This window comes from Bos javanicus, chromosome 28 (genome assembly GCF_032452875.1).
Source record: "Bos javanicus breed banteng chromosome 28, ARS-OSU_banteng_1.0, whole genome shotgun sequence".
Classification (NCBI taxonomy): Eukaryota; Metazoa; Chordata; class Mammalia; order Artiodactyla; family Bovidae; genus Bos; species Bos javanicus.
In genome coordinates this window covers 26,582,548-26,598,668 of record NC_083895.1, presented here as the reverse complement: position 1 = coordinate 26,598,668, position 16,121 = coordinate 26,582,548, and the positions used below count along the sequence as shown (strand labels likewise).

Sequence of the window (16,121 nt, the reverse complement as noted above, 5' to 3'; positions counted from 1 at the left end):
GCAGCCTTCCCTCAAGGTTTTAGTTGTGAAGTTAATCCTTTGTTCATTTTAGGCCCTTCCCACCCTACCCATTTGACATTAGAGGAAACTAACCCCCTAAGGGCCTTCCCTGGTGGTTCAGTCGGTAAAGAAACCGTCTGCAAGGCGGGAGACCCGGATTCGATCCCTGGGTTGGGAAGGTCCCCTGGAGGAGGGCATGGCAACCCACTCCAGTATTCTTGCTTGGAGAATACCGATGGACAGAGGAGCCTGGCGGGCTGCAGTCCATACGTCGCAAAGAGTGGGACACGACCGAACGATTCAGCACACAACCCCCTAAGAGGGATTAATTTGGCTTAAGTCACACTATCAGAGGCACAGTGAGGACTAGAAAGCTCATCTCCTGAATCCCAGATCATTGCTTTCTCTGCCACACCAACCTGAAAGCTTTGAGTTTACCAAAACGTTTTGGGAAAGATGTTCCCATGAAACATGGAATGAATAATAGGGAAAATATGGAGAAATCTAGGAAAGAAGCCTAAAATGTCTTCGACAGGTTATGTATTTGCAGTGGATAAAAGGATTTTACTTATGGGGATTAACTGACCGTGAATTACAACCTTGACAAAACTGGAAACATTTTGATAACACAAAGGGCTCTTTGGCATATACCTTTTCTTATATCACTGGTGCTAGCTTGTTTTTTACTTTCTTTTCACAGCCCCTTTCTTTGTATCTCTTCATGACCTCATCAACCTAGCTACTCTTGAGTGGAGAAAAAACAAATTGAGATGTAGGTGCGGGGGTACTGGCAAACCTCTTGACAATGTCTAGCACACCAGCTTTGTAACATGAGTATCAACATTTGAGTTTGCTACATGTCCGCAAAGAGTTGGACAAGACTGAGTATCTGAACTGACCTGACACGTCCTAGAGTTTGATTATTCAACTTGAATAGCTGAAACCCCAAAGATAAATCTGTGATTGCTACAGGTCTTCTGTATAATTATGGGTTGGCCTGAAATCAGGGGCTATACATTTATCTAAAGTGACCTTATGGATTCAGTACTGTGAACAAATGGGGTGTTCAGTTGATGGTGAAAAAATGCTTGTCTCTCCCTAAATCATAATAGCTATGCATCTCTAGATTGGTGGTTTTCTAAAAGCTTTATGTCCCACTCTCACACCCACTCCCAATTCTACCACTGTGAAGTCTTTGTAGCCCTACAGCAAGGTATGATGTGCATAGAAACACAGGAGTGGATGTGGCTAAGAATGTCACATGTTCAAAATTGGGATAATCATAGGAATAGCTGTTATTATGTTATGGTTGAAAATCAAATACAGATAAAGTAAAGCTTTAGTGCCTCAACTATTTTTGGCATTCATTGTTATGTTGGAGGTCATACAACAGGTCTGAAAAAGGACTGTTTAAGACTCCCTAGGCAAGAGACTAATAAGTATATTAGTATTTTTTAGAATGACCTTCTATGATTTGGGACACTCTACAAACCCTACCATTCTAAGCACCAAACTCATTGAATCAAAACTCTGACTGCTGTCTGTGCCAGGTGGAGAGGGCAACTGTGGGGAAATTAAACTGAGTCATAAATAACTTGACCCAAGTGTGGCTTAGCTGAAAAAAACCACTACATGTGTTCTCAGTGGGCATCAAATGAAAACGTTGGGAATGGAGATAACGAAATGGATAATTCATTTTTTCATATTTGATCCCTGTAAGTCTCAAAAGATTGTACAGATGATGAAATTTATTGGGGGGGACACAAAGGGGGTAGAATGAATAATTAAAATGTACAAGTAACTCAAAACACAGTATTACTAGAACATCTTTGTTTTCCAAATATTTTGCCAGAGTTCCTGATACAATTTCTCAAAATTTGAGAGTTGAAGTGCCTCATCTGTTGCTCTGTTGTAACATTCCATAAGATTTTCTTTGCCTTGGTTTTGGCTCATTAAACTCTATAAAAACAAGATGATTATTTATAAACTTGCCTCTCTGGTCTTTCTCAAACCTTAGCGGGCTAGATTTTTATTTTTATTTCAGAAAGTAGAAGGTAAAAAGAACCATTTTGCCATCTTCATGTCAAGACTATGTGAGGAATTGAACCATCATTTAAAAATGTTAGGACATGGAAATAGTTTAAGGGGCAGCTACAAATGGATCAAGAGATGGTGAAGGCAGAGGTTGAGGAGAGTACTAAGAAGCAAGAAAATGAAAGAGGGAACAGAAAAGGTAGTTTCTCCTTTGCTAGCCACATGACCTTAGCCAACTGTAAAACCTGGCTTTTTGTTAGTAAAGTAGGGGCAAAATGCCTTTCCTGCTGATAGTTCAAGGAATTGGGGGGATCCCCTGATATAACAATACAACAGAGATGATGTACAGAGGTACTTCTATTTCTTTTAGCTTCAGATTTTGAGTGTTGGCAAGGAGACAGCTTTGAACGTATTTATTTAGCATATGTATACTTCTATATGTATCTAGCTCATAATTCAAATTATTTGGGAAAGCTTTTTAAATGTTTAGCCTTTGGAAGAAGGTCTGTTTCTTTAGTCAATTACTTTGTAGAAGCTTTGAATCAAACTTTCAAACAAACTGAGTAAGTCACTCAGTTTCTTCAGAAGAGGGCACCATTCCCCAAGAAATGGAATAGCTACTGCTAACCCACTGCAATGCCAGAGACCACGGTTCAATTCCTGGGTCGGGAAGATCCTCTGGAGAAGGGATAGGCTAACCACTCCAGTATTCTTGGTCTTCCCTGGTGGCTCAGCTGGTAAAGAATCCGCCTGCAATGCGGGAGACCTGGGTTCAATCCCTGGGTTGGGAAGATCCCCTGGAGAAGGGAATGGTTACCCACTCCAGTATTCTGGCCTGGAGAATTCCATGGTTGTGGGGTCACAAAGCACAACTGAGCGACTTTCACTTTCACTACTGAAAAGGGAACACATTTCTAAGATTTCAAGTGAGACAAGGGTCTGTAGAGGCCAGCAAGATAGTCATGAATTTCTTTTTGATATATCCTTTGGCCATTCTTGTTTCATGACTCTCACGTCTCTCCCACACTCCTTTTAGACATTAGTCTGTCTTCCCCCTTCCTTAAAAGCTTTCTCAGGTAACTGTAGGATGGATTCTCAAAATGCACTTGATCTCAGTTTTTTCCCTGCTACGGCTCTTTCTACTCTTCCTCGTGGAGCTGACACTGTGAAACATTGTCTGCTAAACTGCATTTAGTAATAATTGATTCATGATTATTCTAATATAAGAATAAGATACAAATGAAGCTTAACAATGTCACACCAGCATGTGATAGGGTTGCATTACTGAGCAGGTGTAAGTTTAGCCACTGGCAAAGAAACTGATATTTCAGTTAGCAAGGAGTTAGGCAAAGGATATGTACAGTTTCTGTTAGGATTATTTAAATATTGAAAATTGTTTACAGAAGCCAGCTGAGGCTTCAGAATCTGAGGATCTCAGACCCCGAAAGAGGAGGAAGAACGTGATCTCACATTATATGACAAGCCACAAAAAGCCCATGCTTTGCATATTTTATTCCTATTTATAGCATAAGGAATTAACTGAAAACTTGTTAGCCAAAAGCATAATACCTCGCCCAGGAATATCTGGATTTTGGTTAATGATATTTTTCTATAATCTTGAAGGACTGAATCTCTAAATGGAGGATTTCCAGACAACCTGGCAAAAACAAGAGACCTCTATAGTAGGCCATGTATAGATGAGTTTTGTGAATAAATATACAAAAATACACACATATATTTGTAACAATGTTGGTGCATCCTGCTTTGGGCACTTTAAATAGATTATTCTCAAATCTTACAACAATTCTTATATGGTATATATCATTACTATCTGCCTTTACAGATGAGAAAAAATGAATTAGAGAAGCTTGGTAACTTTCTCCATCATACAGCTATGAAGGATTGGAATTACAATTTAAACTTATCTGACTCCTAAACTCAGGTCACCGATGCTGTTTCAAGAGAACAGTTTTCTCTCAGCAAACAGACAGAAGTGGGAAAGAAAATCATTAAGCAAAATTTCCACACACAAAAATTAACAGTGGGAAAAAAATTCAAGTCACCCATTGTAGAGAATAATCTCCCAAACAATTTAAGAACATGTACACTCATCTTTAATATCGGTGGTCATATGTTGTGTTTTACAGAAGGGAGGTTTACTGGTTTCATAATGGGCTTCATTTAATACATTTACAGAGTATCAAATGTATCTGACAAAACTGGATAGATTTCATTGGTCCCTAGATGCGGCCAGAGTCACGAAAGACTCTGGATTCCCCACTGTATTAAGAAAATTGTCCAGGTCCAAGATCAAAGAAGAGTAGTCGGTACTCCTTTGACCAAGGATTGGTAGGGAAAGTGCAGACATAGAGACCTGGAAGCAGTACTTGGGAATTTTGAGTGAGTTCAGTATTTCACAAGATCCTCAGTGAATCTTTTCTTCCCCCTTTTTAAAAAATTGGATATATTTTTATATAACCTTCACTCTACTGTTGGAAAGAATCTTCAAAATCGTCTAGTTCTGTCATACTTTTAAGAAAAGTACTGAAAATACCTCTACAACATACCCGTCAAGGGATCACCAAGCCTCTGCTTGAATGTCCTAAATGGTGGGAAGTTCATTTGTTTACAGAGTTGCCTACTTAATCTTCAGATAGTTTTATCTAATAAGTTCTTCATACTGAGCTGAATTTTTTTTTCTCTCTTAACTTCCATTCACTGGTGCTGACTCCAAGCTGTAAGACCCCCTAAAGCTTTGCCTCCCCCACAGGGCTTTTCTATCCAGATAACCCTTGGTACTTTACCCAGGGTTTTTTGAATATCCCAGTGACCACAGTTAATCTTGGAATGCCATGGTAGATTGGTCAGAGCCATGAAAACCAACTGTCAGGAGTGAGTGGTCCAACCGCAGTGGAACAGGGGCGCGTCTGATCTCAGGCCCTCTGCACTCTGACAGGGCCTGGAGGCAGCTCCCCACCGTGCTGAGCTTCGTCATTCTGGCCTTCACTGTTACCTGGTTGGTGAGAGCTGGAAAGTATTCTCTATTCAATCATCCTCGATAATCCTTAGAAACCTCTTAGAAGAAGCATCCCCTCAACTGTAAGTCAGCAATATCATCTACCCAACATGCTGAAACCAGTCTTGACTGCCCCACGTGTTTCCTAAACCCAAAAGAACTGACCATTCTACTACTTGGTCTGAAAAGACTTGACAGAAAAGATTCTGGCGAGGCTATGTAGGTCTTATGATGAACAAAAAGGATCAAATGTAGAAAATTATCTGTCAGCTATCTTCCATCTTTTCTCTAAATCTCTTAATTCAGAATCTCCCTTTTACTCACAAGCCATCCTGCTTCCCTTCTATCTCCACCACTGAGAACATCCTGACTCCTCAAAGCCATTTTATGGAGAGCCTCAAACATGGGGAGAAGCCAGAGAAACAGTTGAGCCATATGCCTACTGCCACAAGTATTCTGGATATTGTCATTCAATTACAGTGTAGAGCCATTTCCTCATGTTAAAGCTGGTCACAAAAAATATCCTAGGCAGCAATGATGGGATAGAAGGGATTCTTGTTGTAAAGTACCAGTACCCAGTACATCTATACAAATTCTTTCTGATGATAAAAGACTTTAGTTGCAAACAAAGTATCTATGCACCTAAAATACTATTTTCTAGAGTTATGTGTTGAAATCTGGTGAGATCCACTTACCATAAATACTCAGCATTGATGTGAGCACAGAAATTCACTACTGGGTAGTAAATTAGCATCTTATGTATTTGAAAAACTAATAAATGTCTGATAGTCAACTTAATTACATTTAATTAGGAGAGCAATTATTCCATGTTTTTTATTGTAAACTATATAACCCCCAATAAATTTATAACAAGCTTCAAAAAAATAATTGTCAAAAAAGGAAAAAAGCCAGTTAACTACAACAAAATATGTTATGAGATTAATAACATATATGTTTGGCTTTAGAGAATTCTTATAAACTCAGTTGATTAAAACACTCTATATTAATGCTATACATTTTTACAAGAGTTTCCAAAAAAATAAGAATTAAACATTTATCACTGGAGTTAGTTGTAGTAAGGAGCTGGATGTAAGTGTTTGACTGCTCTTTGTGCCTTCAAAGTTCTGCAGTAAATTTTGTCTTCTTTTTAGTCCATCCAAAATGACTGAATTATTAGATGCCAGACTCTGTGTCCTAAAGATATTAAAAATAACAGAATTATTGCCTTTAAAAGGATTCCTAACCAAGGCATTATATCTTCATTTGTTACCCTTTGAAGCAGTACATTTACTAACAGGAACTAACTTATCAAGTAAGTTAACCTTTAAAACTCTAAAGTACTCTTTTACATTTTAAAGGGTTTCCAAAAGCAATTCAATTATTTGACAGCTGCTTTCTAAGAAGTTCATATTTTCTAAATATCTGTTCTTAGACCTAGTATCAAGTATATTCTAGTCAGAAATTTTAAGTTCCCTGAAAAACTCTTCTATACAACTGCAGTGACTAATATCTTCTTGTGTAATTTGTTTCTTTTTTGAAAAGTCATATGGTAGAGAAAAGCCAACTGTAATATTTTTCATATTGACAATGATTCTTTCCTAAGAGCTGTATGCTATGTTAGTCCCTTATTCAAAATACCTGCCTTGCTTCAGCCAACTCACATTATTGGTTTGGCATTTTGCTTTTGACAGTCCCTTCTCCCACCTTGCCTCCTCTCCCTCTCTTGTCTATTACATCGAGATGTCTCAAATGTGTCTTCCCACACATCACTCTTAATTCTACATCTCTCTGACAGTTTTGAAGAGTTTGCACTCTGGTGTTTGTTCATTTGTTGGTCTTTTCGACTAAGTTGTAAGCTTCCTATAGGCAGCAACAACATCTTGTTCATCTTTGTCTCCCTAATCTTCATAACAATTATAGCACATAATTGATGTCCAAATGTTATTTCCCCTCTCTTTTTCTATAAATGTCTTTAATGATTATAGTTATAATAAGTCTTTCCAGAAAACCACATTATAAGCAATTTTTAAAAATTCAGTTTCTCAGAGACTTCCTTGGCGGTCCAGTAGTTGAGACTCCACACTTCTGCAGCAGGAGGTACGGGTTAGATCCCTGGTAGGGGGACTAATAACCTGTGCAAAAAAATTCTCAACTGCATGTCAATTTCTCCTCTCTGTTTGGGGTTTGTTTTGGTTTTCTTTTTGCTTTTGCCAGAGAGAGAAAAAAGGGGACCCCATGGGTTCCTGGTTCACACCTCCAAGACAGCATGTTTTGATACTTTAATGACAATATAACTACTATTTCAAGCAGAAAGATCTTGGATCTTGTTCCCCAATAAAGTAGATATGTTTAAAAAATGCAGACTCCCAGGAATTTAGCCAAAGTTATAATCAAAAATGTCTGCAAACATTTATATGACAACAATTTACTACAGATTGAGTTATGAAAGCAAAAAATTTGGAATAATTGAAATGTCAAAGGGAGGAAAATAATGGTTATATAAATAACAAGAATCCACATAATATAATGCTAAGTAACCATTTTTTTAAATGAGCTGAATATATATGTATTGATTGCAAAATATCCATGATAAGTTAGGTGAAAAAAGAAAGCCACAGCTCTGTACAATCTGTTGTTAGAAAATAATTATAAATGCATGGGGAAAAGTCTGAAAGATAAATGCCAAACTGCTAAGAATATTTGTGTCACCTCCTTGGAATAGGAATGGAAAAGGCTGGGAAATGGAGACTTCTAGTTTTACTTTTCCTTGGAATAGGAATGGAAAAGGCTGGGAAATGGAGACTTCTAGTTTTACTTTTTACTTAATACTTTTCTGTATTACTTTATTGTTTCAAAAGGAGGTACACTATTTTGTTTAATAATAAAACTAATGTATATATATATATATATATACACATACACACCAAATTTTAAGATGACTTTTTAGAAAACTAATAACATGGAAATGTTCATTATATTCTATTGAAAAAGCAACATGCAAAATAGTAACTATAGTATGAGTTCAATAGACAAAACATACAGATCAATATGTTCAGCCAAAAGTGTTATAAATACACCAAATGTAAAGAGGATTTTTAAAATATCTAGATGTCAGAGTGATTATAGGTGTCTTTTTAAAATAATTTCAGGGACTTCCCTGGAGGTCTATTCTTGTTCAATGCCGGTTCAATTCCTGGTCAGAGAGCTAAGATCCCACATTCTCTATGACAAGGCCACAAAGAAAGAGAAAAAATACTTTTCAGTATTTCTCAACTATTCTGTTATGACCAAATTACTTTTGTTTCTACTCTGAGCAATGTTATTTAAACAAATTGGTGTGGAAAAGATTAGTGTAAAATAGCTACATCTCTGTCTCATATTGTACAGAACCAGGAATGTTAAGTGAAAATATCCAACCTTCACTTCAGGAAGTGCTTGGTTTATGGTAGTTCCTTCCTATCTTTAGAAATAACTCAAGATTTTAGTAGTGGAACAGTGGAGCAGTCAAATCTTGGTTCACATTAAAAATGAACTGTATCCTATTGTGTAAGAGTTTCATTATAACTTCATATAATTGACTCAGTAAAGGCTGGCAGAACTGCATTATTATAAAAAGTTTATGCAGGAGTCTCCCACTAGATAACTCAATATGCCCTTGATTTTAACAATTCCCGTGGCTTAGTGGCTGGTCACTTATGCGTGCACTTACCGTGGAGAATCTATTCCACTGTCTCCTGTCAGACTCTGGTTTTCTGCTCCTTCCAAGTGACTGCGTTCAGGTTGGACATCCTGAGCCAACGCTGACATATGTGAAGTGCTGAAGAGCTCCAACTTGTGTGTGAACTGTTTTCTCATTTCCTGACTCTGAGCACTCTGACTCCAGCTACCTGGTTTCTTTCCTGTATCACCAACAGAGCCTTGTAGGGCTTCGGCCTCAGCAATGGCTTTCCCTGTGCTGTAGTAATCAAATATACTTCCATCATCAGCTGCTGAGGCCTGTACACATTCAGCGACACTGGGTTCCTCCTCATAGTTAAAACCACACTGGATTCCTAAATTGAGGATACAGTTTTCAGCAGAAAGGTTGGGTTTTTGGCTTTCACCAGGGTTAGTGAGCTTGTAATGTTCATTTCCTTTAAGCACCTGAGGCTCAAACCTCTGTATGTTGCTGTCGTATTCAGTCAGAGACCTTTCTGTCACCGTCTGTTTTCCTAAATGATTCCACTTGTTTCCCTCTGGAAAGGAAAACTGAATGTTGTCAGGCAGCATTTGAATTAAGTCATCATTTTCAGAAAAGTCATCCTCATCCAGATAGAGTGAACTGCAGGCCCCATCTTCATCTTCCACTTCATTCTGATACAAGGCCTGGTCATCATCAGAAAGCCCTTCATTTTCTAGACACACAGTCTGTGCTTCTTGGACATGCGCCTTTCCCATCAGAGTTTCTTTAGAGTCTCGGTCTTGTCTCTCAATTTGTCTCAAATGTTTTGCTCCAAGTGGGTAATCCAAAAGACCAAGATTTTGGAACTGGTGTACTGTATTGTCAACTAATCTACAAGCAGGGGATGCTTGGTTTAAAGAAGACCCTCCAGATGGCAGGACATGCTGTGCCTCTTCTGTCTCTTCTAATGTGTCAAGATGAGAATAACTCCTCCTTGAGACATCAGGGATTGCCTCATTTTCTCCACCATACACATCGCATCTCAATATGCTTTCCCTGAAGGAACAGCATTTACTACCATTCTGCAAAACATTACATTGAGAGTAATTTAAGAGGTGGTCTCTAAAATCATCGCTGATAGATTTGACAGTAGAGTGATTCACATAAGTGGATTCTTCTCTCAGTATATCATTACATTGTTTGCCACATAGCTCTTTGGCTTCACTCTCAAAGATTCTTGAGGAAACCAAAGACCTTGACCTTTCAAAAGGCTTTCCCTTTGGTCCAGTCTGATTGGGTTCCAAATCACTGGTCTTCTGGATTTTGTGCCCTTTGGTTATTGGGCTCCCTCGGGGAGCCAAATCCTGGAAAGGATTACTGATTCGCTTTTTGTAAATCAAATGGGGACCTAGTGCTGATGGATTCTCACCAAGTGGTTTCTGAAGTACTGCTTCATTTGGGCTTTTAATACTGGAGGTAGGCTGTGTAGCAGGGAGCTTGGGGTGTTTCTCCAGTCTAACATTTCCCGGCTGAGGCCCACTTCCCTGACTCCTGGCTTTGTGTCTGTCCCTATGCGAATGGCCCTGCCTTCGAGGCTTTACAGACCAGCCCTGTCTTTTCTTAACTCCCACTTTTGAAAAATACTTATGTCTGAGTGTCAGCATATCAGTGGATGTACCCTGGCTATTATATTTTTTCTGTTCTTCATACTTTTGCATTAGGACAGTATGTTTGATTAAGTTGTCAACAGTCAGAATGGGATTAATTCGTTTGATTATCTCATGTTCAATGTCTCGAGGGATATTGTCCATGTTATCTTCATCTCGGACGGGCCATTCTTCTGGTGGGAACTGGGCAGAGAAACTGCTGTGCTCTATTCTGGACTTCTCCTTTCTGGATATATTGCGCCAGAAGAGGTTAAAGCCAAACTTCTTGACTTTTTCTCTGTCTTTTGTGTGTGGTAAAGGTTTGATACTCTCACAAACATGATTCTCCTCAGACACTGAAACTGCTTGATTGTGTACTAAAGATTTGGATTCCACAAGACCTTTCTGCCCTTTGTTAGTCACTTCTACAGCAGCTGGTGGTTCTTGTACATCCTGAGTGCACACATCATGGAAACACCGGCAAGAATGACAATGGGAAATGAAGGCCGCATTTTCTTTGGCTAACTCGGCACAGCTCTCCACGTTCACCAGATATGTAATGGAAGTTGGCATCTGGGAATTTTCATCTGACAGAACTCTCTTATTTTCTTGGGGGGTTGTATTTGTGATGAAGTAAGTCTGAGGAGTAACGATGAAGTATCCTTCTCCAGTATGATAAATCTTCCTTTCTTTAATGAGAGTTCCCAGAGTGGTATAAAGAATATCTCGAGATGGAATTGCAATGCCTAAAACAAACAAGAATTTTACCCTGATAGATTCTGAATAAGAAATGTTTTTCATGAGTGAACCAATTAATATATGTAATTAAAATGTCAAAAAAGCATTAAAAATAATGATAGTTCAATTGAATAATAGGAATATAATTTGGTCTACACAAAGATACATGGGTAGGTTACCAGTTAAGTAGAGGGGAAAAAATGAGTTCCCTCAAACACAAACCCCAAGTTAAATGATCTCATTACAAATTTAAATTTTGATTAAGGAAAGGCTTCTTGAGAGCAAACATAGTTTTTGAAAACCAGTCTCATAGCTTAAATCGTAGTAAGAATCCAAAGGAAAAATGAAAATCAGTCTGTGCTTGGGTAAGGGCAAACCACCTACCATCTAGATTATGGTAGTTTTTCAAAACAGGAAGGTAACAATTTTAAAGAAATTCCCTTTCCAGATAGCAGGGTTCAAAATTATATTTAGATTGTGAAAACAATGTTTAAAAGTATAACACTGGAAGAAAATACATCAGTCTGTTAATATTGGTTTCTTTCGAGTGCGTGCTCAGTCCCTTCAGTCGTGTCTGACTCCTTATGACCCTATGGACTATGGCCTGGCAGACTCCTCTGTGTATGGGATTATCCAGGCAAGAATACTGGAATGGACTCCCGTGCCCTCTTTCTCCGGGTGATCTTCCCAACCCAGGGATCGAACCCGCCGCTCTTATGTCTCCTGTACTGGCGGGAGAATTCTTCACTCCTAGCACCGCCTGGGAAGCCCTTTGTGTGAGCAGTGGTGCTATAAGTGATTACCTTTCTATATTTTCTGGACTAATATGCACATTTTATAATGGGAAAATGAAAAATACTCTTGGGTAACTGCATTTGGGATATCATGCAGCTATGAAAAGAATGAGATTGATATATGCTTCAACAGAAAGACATCAAAAATCTGCCTTTAACTTTAAAAAGAAAAGGTGTACAAAGAATATGTATGTGTGTGTGCTCAGTGGTGTCCAGTTCTTGGTAAACCCATGGGCTGTAGCCCGCCAGGCTCCTCTGTCCATGGAATTTTCCAGGCAAGAATATTGGAGTGGGTTGCCATTTCCTACTCCAGGGGATCTTCCCGACCTCAGGGACTGAATTCCGCGTCTTGCATCTCCTGGGTTGGCCCGCAGATTCTTTACCACTGTGCTACCTGGGAAGCCCAGAAAGAAAGTATAGCATGATCCAATTTGTTGCTTTAAAAGGATACATATATTCAAATACAATATATGAAGAGTCCATGAGAAACTATAAATGACAGAAGTTGTCACCACTGGGAAGTGGCAATTTAAGAACAGGCAGGGACCTCTGTGGTAGATACAGTGTTTAAGACTACAGTTCCACTGCAAGGGGCATAGGTTCGATCCCTGCTTGAGGAACTAAGGTCCCACATACTTCAGAGTACAGTCAGAAAAACAAATAGGCATGGGGAGAAGATTAATCATCTTTTGCTTTGCCCTCCTTTCTACAGAGTTTGACTTAATTAAATTACTACCGTAAACATGATTTTTGAAAAAGTTCATCTGGAAGATAAAAGAAATATTCATAAATTTGCTGATGCAGACCTTTTTCGGACAGGGCTCTAATATAAGTTTCTATGATAGAAAAAAAAATGGGAATTCCCTGCTGGTACAGTGGATAAGAATCCGTCTTCCAATGATGGGGACACAGGTTTAATCCCTGGTCCAGAAAGATTCCACAAGCCTTGGAGCAACTAAGTCCATGAGTGGCAACTACTTGAGCCCATGCGCTGCAGCTACTGAAGCCGGAGCACGTGGAACCCATGCTCTGAAACATGAGAAGCCATCAAAATTAGAAGCCCACACACCACAGTGAACAGTAGAAGCCTCTGCTTTCTGCAACTAGAGAAAGCCCAAGCATAGCAACAAAGACTCAGCACAGCCAAAAATTAATTTTTAAAAAACCCTTTAAAGAAAAAAATTGTATATTGCCCAGTTTATATGTTTAAGATTTATAAATAGAAAACAAACACAGGCAATAAATTAATAGAGAAAAACTTGTTACTCTACCTGGGTAACGTTTCATCAAATGTTCCAACAGTGATTCTTGTGTTACTACAATCTGATCAGCATTCATATCAGATATAGCACAGCAGAGAACTTCAGCCAAAGGTATAAACTGAGATTGAGCTATTGGATTCATTTGCACTGGAAAGACATCACCTAAATTGGAGATTTGAGGGGGAAAAAAGTGATAAATTTGCTATAGCATAGAAAATATTTTAAATTAGTTAATCAAGAATAAAGACTGAATATCAGATGGAACTGCTATTCTTTCATCAGTCTTTACTCAGTCTATTAACATTATACACACAATGATAAAAACCACAGGAAAAAAAAAAAAGCTTACTTTATGATCTCTACTTTTAAGAAGTCTGTGATATTTGTCACTACTTTATAAGCAAGAGATAATAAGTTTCCATAAGAAAGCTCAAAGCGCTACTGGAGTTCAGGTCAGACAATGCTTATATGGCAGTTCACATCTTTCAAAGCATTTTTTCATATTAGCTACCAGAGATAAGCACAGATGGAAGTATTTCTTTATTTATAATATATACAGCCATAAAAAGCTCAGTAATTGTGCCCGTAGTAGTTGTTCAGTCACCAAGTTGTGTCTGACTCTTTGGGACCCCGTGGACTGCAGCACACCAGGCTTCCCTGTCCTTCACTATCTACCCGAGTTTGCTCCAACTCATGTCCATTGAGTAGGCGGACATGACATCCAACCATCTCATCCTCTGTTGCCTCCTTCTCCTTGTGCACTCAATCTTTCCCAGCAATCAGGGTTTTTCCAATGAGGCAGCTCTTCACATCAAGTGTCCAAAGTATTGGAGCTTCAGCTTCAGCATCAGTCCTTCCAATGAATATTCAGGGTTGATTTCCTTTAGGGTTGACTCGTTTGATCTCCTTGCTGTCCAAAGGACACTCAAGTGTCTTCTCTAGTACCACAATTTGAAAGCATCAATTCTTCAGTGCTCACTCAGCCTTCTTTATGGTCCATTCTCATACCCGTAAATGACTTCTGGAAAAACCATAGCTTTTGACTAGATGGACCTTTGTCAGCAAAGTGATGTCTCTGTTTAATGCACTGTCTAGGTTTGTCATAGCTTTCTTTCCAAGGAGCAAGCATCTTTTAATTTCCTGGCTGCAGTCACCATCTGCAGTGATTTTGGAGCCCAAGAAAACAGTCTCTCACTGTTTCCATTGTTTCCCCATCTATTTGCCATGAAGTGATGGGACCAGATGCCATGATCTTAGTTTTTTGAATGTTGAGTTTTAAGCCAGCTTTTTCACTCTTCTCTTTTACCTTCATCAAGAAGCTCTTTAGTTCCTCTTCACTTTCTGCCATTAGGGTGGTATCATCTGCATATCTGTGGTTGTTTATATTTCTCCTAGCAATCTTGATCCCAGCTTGTGATTCATCCAGCCCAGAATTTTGCATGATGTATTCTACATAAAGGTTAAATAAGCAGGGTGACAATATACAGCCTTGATATACTCAGTTCCCAATTTCGAACCAGTCTGTTGTTCGTCTGGTTCTAACTGTTGCTTCTTGACCTGCATATAGGTTTCTTGGGAGGCAGGTAAGATGGTCTGGTGTTCCCATCTCTTAAGAATTTTTCACAGTTTGTTGTGATGCCCCCAGTCACAGGCTTTAGCATAGTCAATGAAGCAGAAGTAGATGTTTTTCTGGAATTCCCTTGCTTTTTCTGTGATCCAACGAATGTTGGCAATTTGACCTCTGATTCCTCTGCCTTTTCTAAATACAAGGGACAGAAATGAGTCTTCTGACTCCCAGTCCAATATTTTGGTCATTCTACCATTTCCTAATTGAAATAATTAGTATGAGGAATTCTCTAGTGGTATCCAGTGGTTAAGACTTCCTTAACCTTCCACTGCGGCCATTGCCACATTAAAAAAAAAAAAAAAGTCAGATTGCGATATTTATTCCCTGGTGGTCCAGTAACTAGGATTCACTGCCGAGGGTGTGGATCAGCAAACTAAGAATCTGAAAGCACAAGCCATGTAATACACAGCCAAAACAAACAAAAACTGTCAGATTGAAGGAAGGGAGTTGGTGAGGGAAAAGTGAAGTTAATGAGTCTTCCTTCTGAAGCAGGGTTTCTCCTCTTTGGCACTTTTGACAAATGATGACAGATGTCAAATGGGGCCAGATGACAAGGGTGACAAGGACTGAGGGGTTTCCTGAGACTCGAGACTTTCAGGGCTATAACCAGAAAGTTGAAAGCAAACGGAGATGGTTGGTCACCATGGACAGAGAATTATTTGTTGTGGAGAGCTCTCTTGATCATGGTAGGTTGTTTATTAGCATCCTGGGCCTTTCAATGCCAAGAGCATCTCCCACAGTTGCAGCATCCAAAAATGTCTCCAGATACTGCCAAATGTCCTTGAAAGGAAGGGGTTGGGGGTCAAAAGTATCTCAGTTGTAAACCACTGTTTTAGACCATTTGTTGGGGAAATCTGATTGTGAAAGAGTAGAAAGAGAACACGAACCAGGAAAAATTAGGATCAAATGAATGTGACTGTGTAGGTTGTGATTTTCTTAAAAGAAGATCTTTGCACATTTGGATGCCAAAAAGAAGGACTTAGTGGCAATGATGAAAATTATTCCATGAGAGAGAAGAGAAGACAACAAGATCCTAAAGGAGGGGAAAAGGAAAGTGCCTAAAAGGCACAGGTAAAAGAAGAACTATCTTAGAAATGAGAAAGATTGAACTTCATCTGAAACCTGAGAAAATATAAGATGGCACATGACCAGAAATACTCTGAGGCATGAAAAGGGAAAAAAATATTAGTACAGCAAAGTCATCTGATCTCTGGAAAGGGAGAAAGGGAGAAAGAAAACAGAGATGGGAGGAGAGAAAATGGGACTGAGGAGGCGAAGAGTAGGAAGGAGGGAGTTTGGGGAGTTATTCTCAGGGTACATTAGGCAATTTTAAAATGAACACA

The 16,121-nt window shown here is 39.0% G+C and overlaps 1 protein-coding gene across 1 annotated transcript in view; it reads right to left on the bottom strand.

Moving 5' to 3' along the window:
• Nucleotides 1-1,730: 1,730 nt before the first annotated feature.
• STOX1 (storkhead box 1) overlaps nt 1,731-16,121 on the bottom strand; it is a 67,341-nt gene continuing 52,950 nt past the window's right edge. Inside the window, exons 2-4 of the mRNA XM_061405170.1 lie at nt 13,161-13,313; nt 8,760-11,103; nt 1,731-6,244 (exon numbers count right to left, since the gene is read on the bottom strand). Coding sequence (XP_061261154.1) covers nt 6,097-6,244; nt 8,760-11,103; nt 13,161-13,313 — 2,645 coding nt within the window. The 3' untranslated portion in view covers nt 1,731-6,096. The remainder of the gene's footprint in view (nt 6,245-8,759; nt 11,104-13,160; nt 13,314-16,121) is intronic.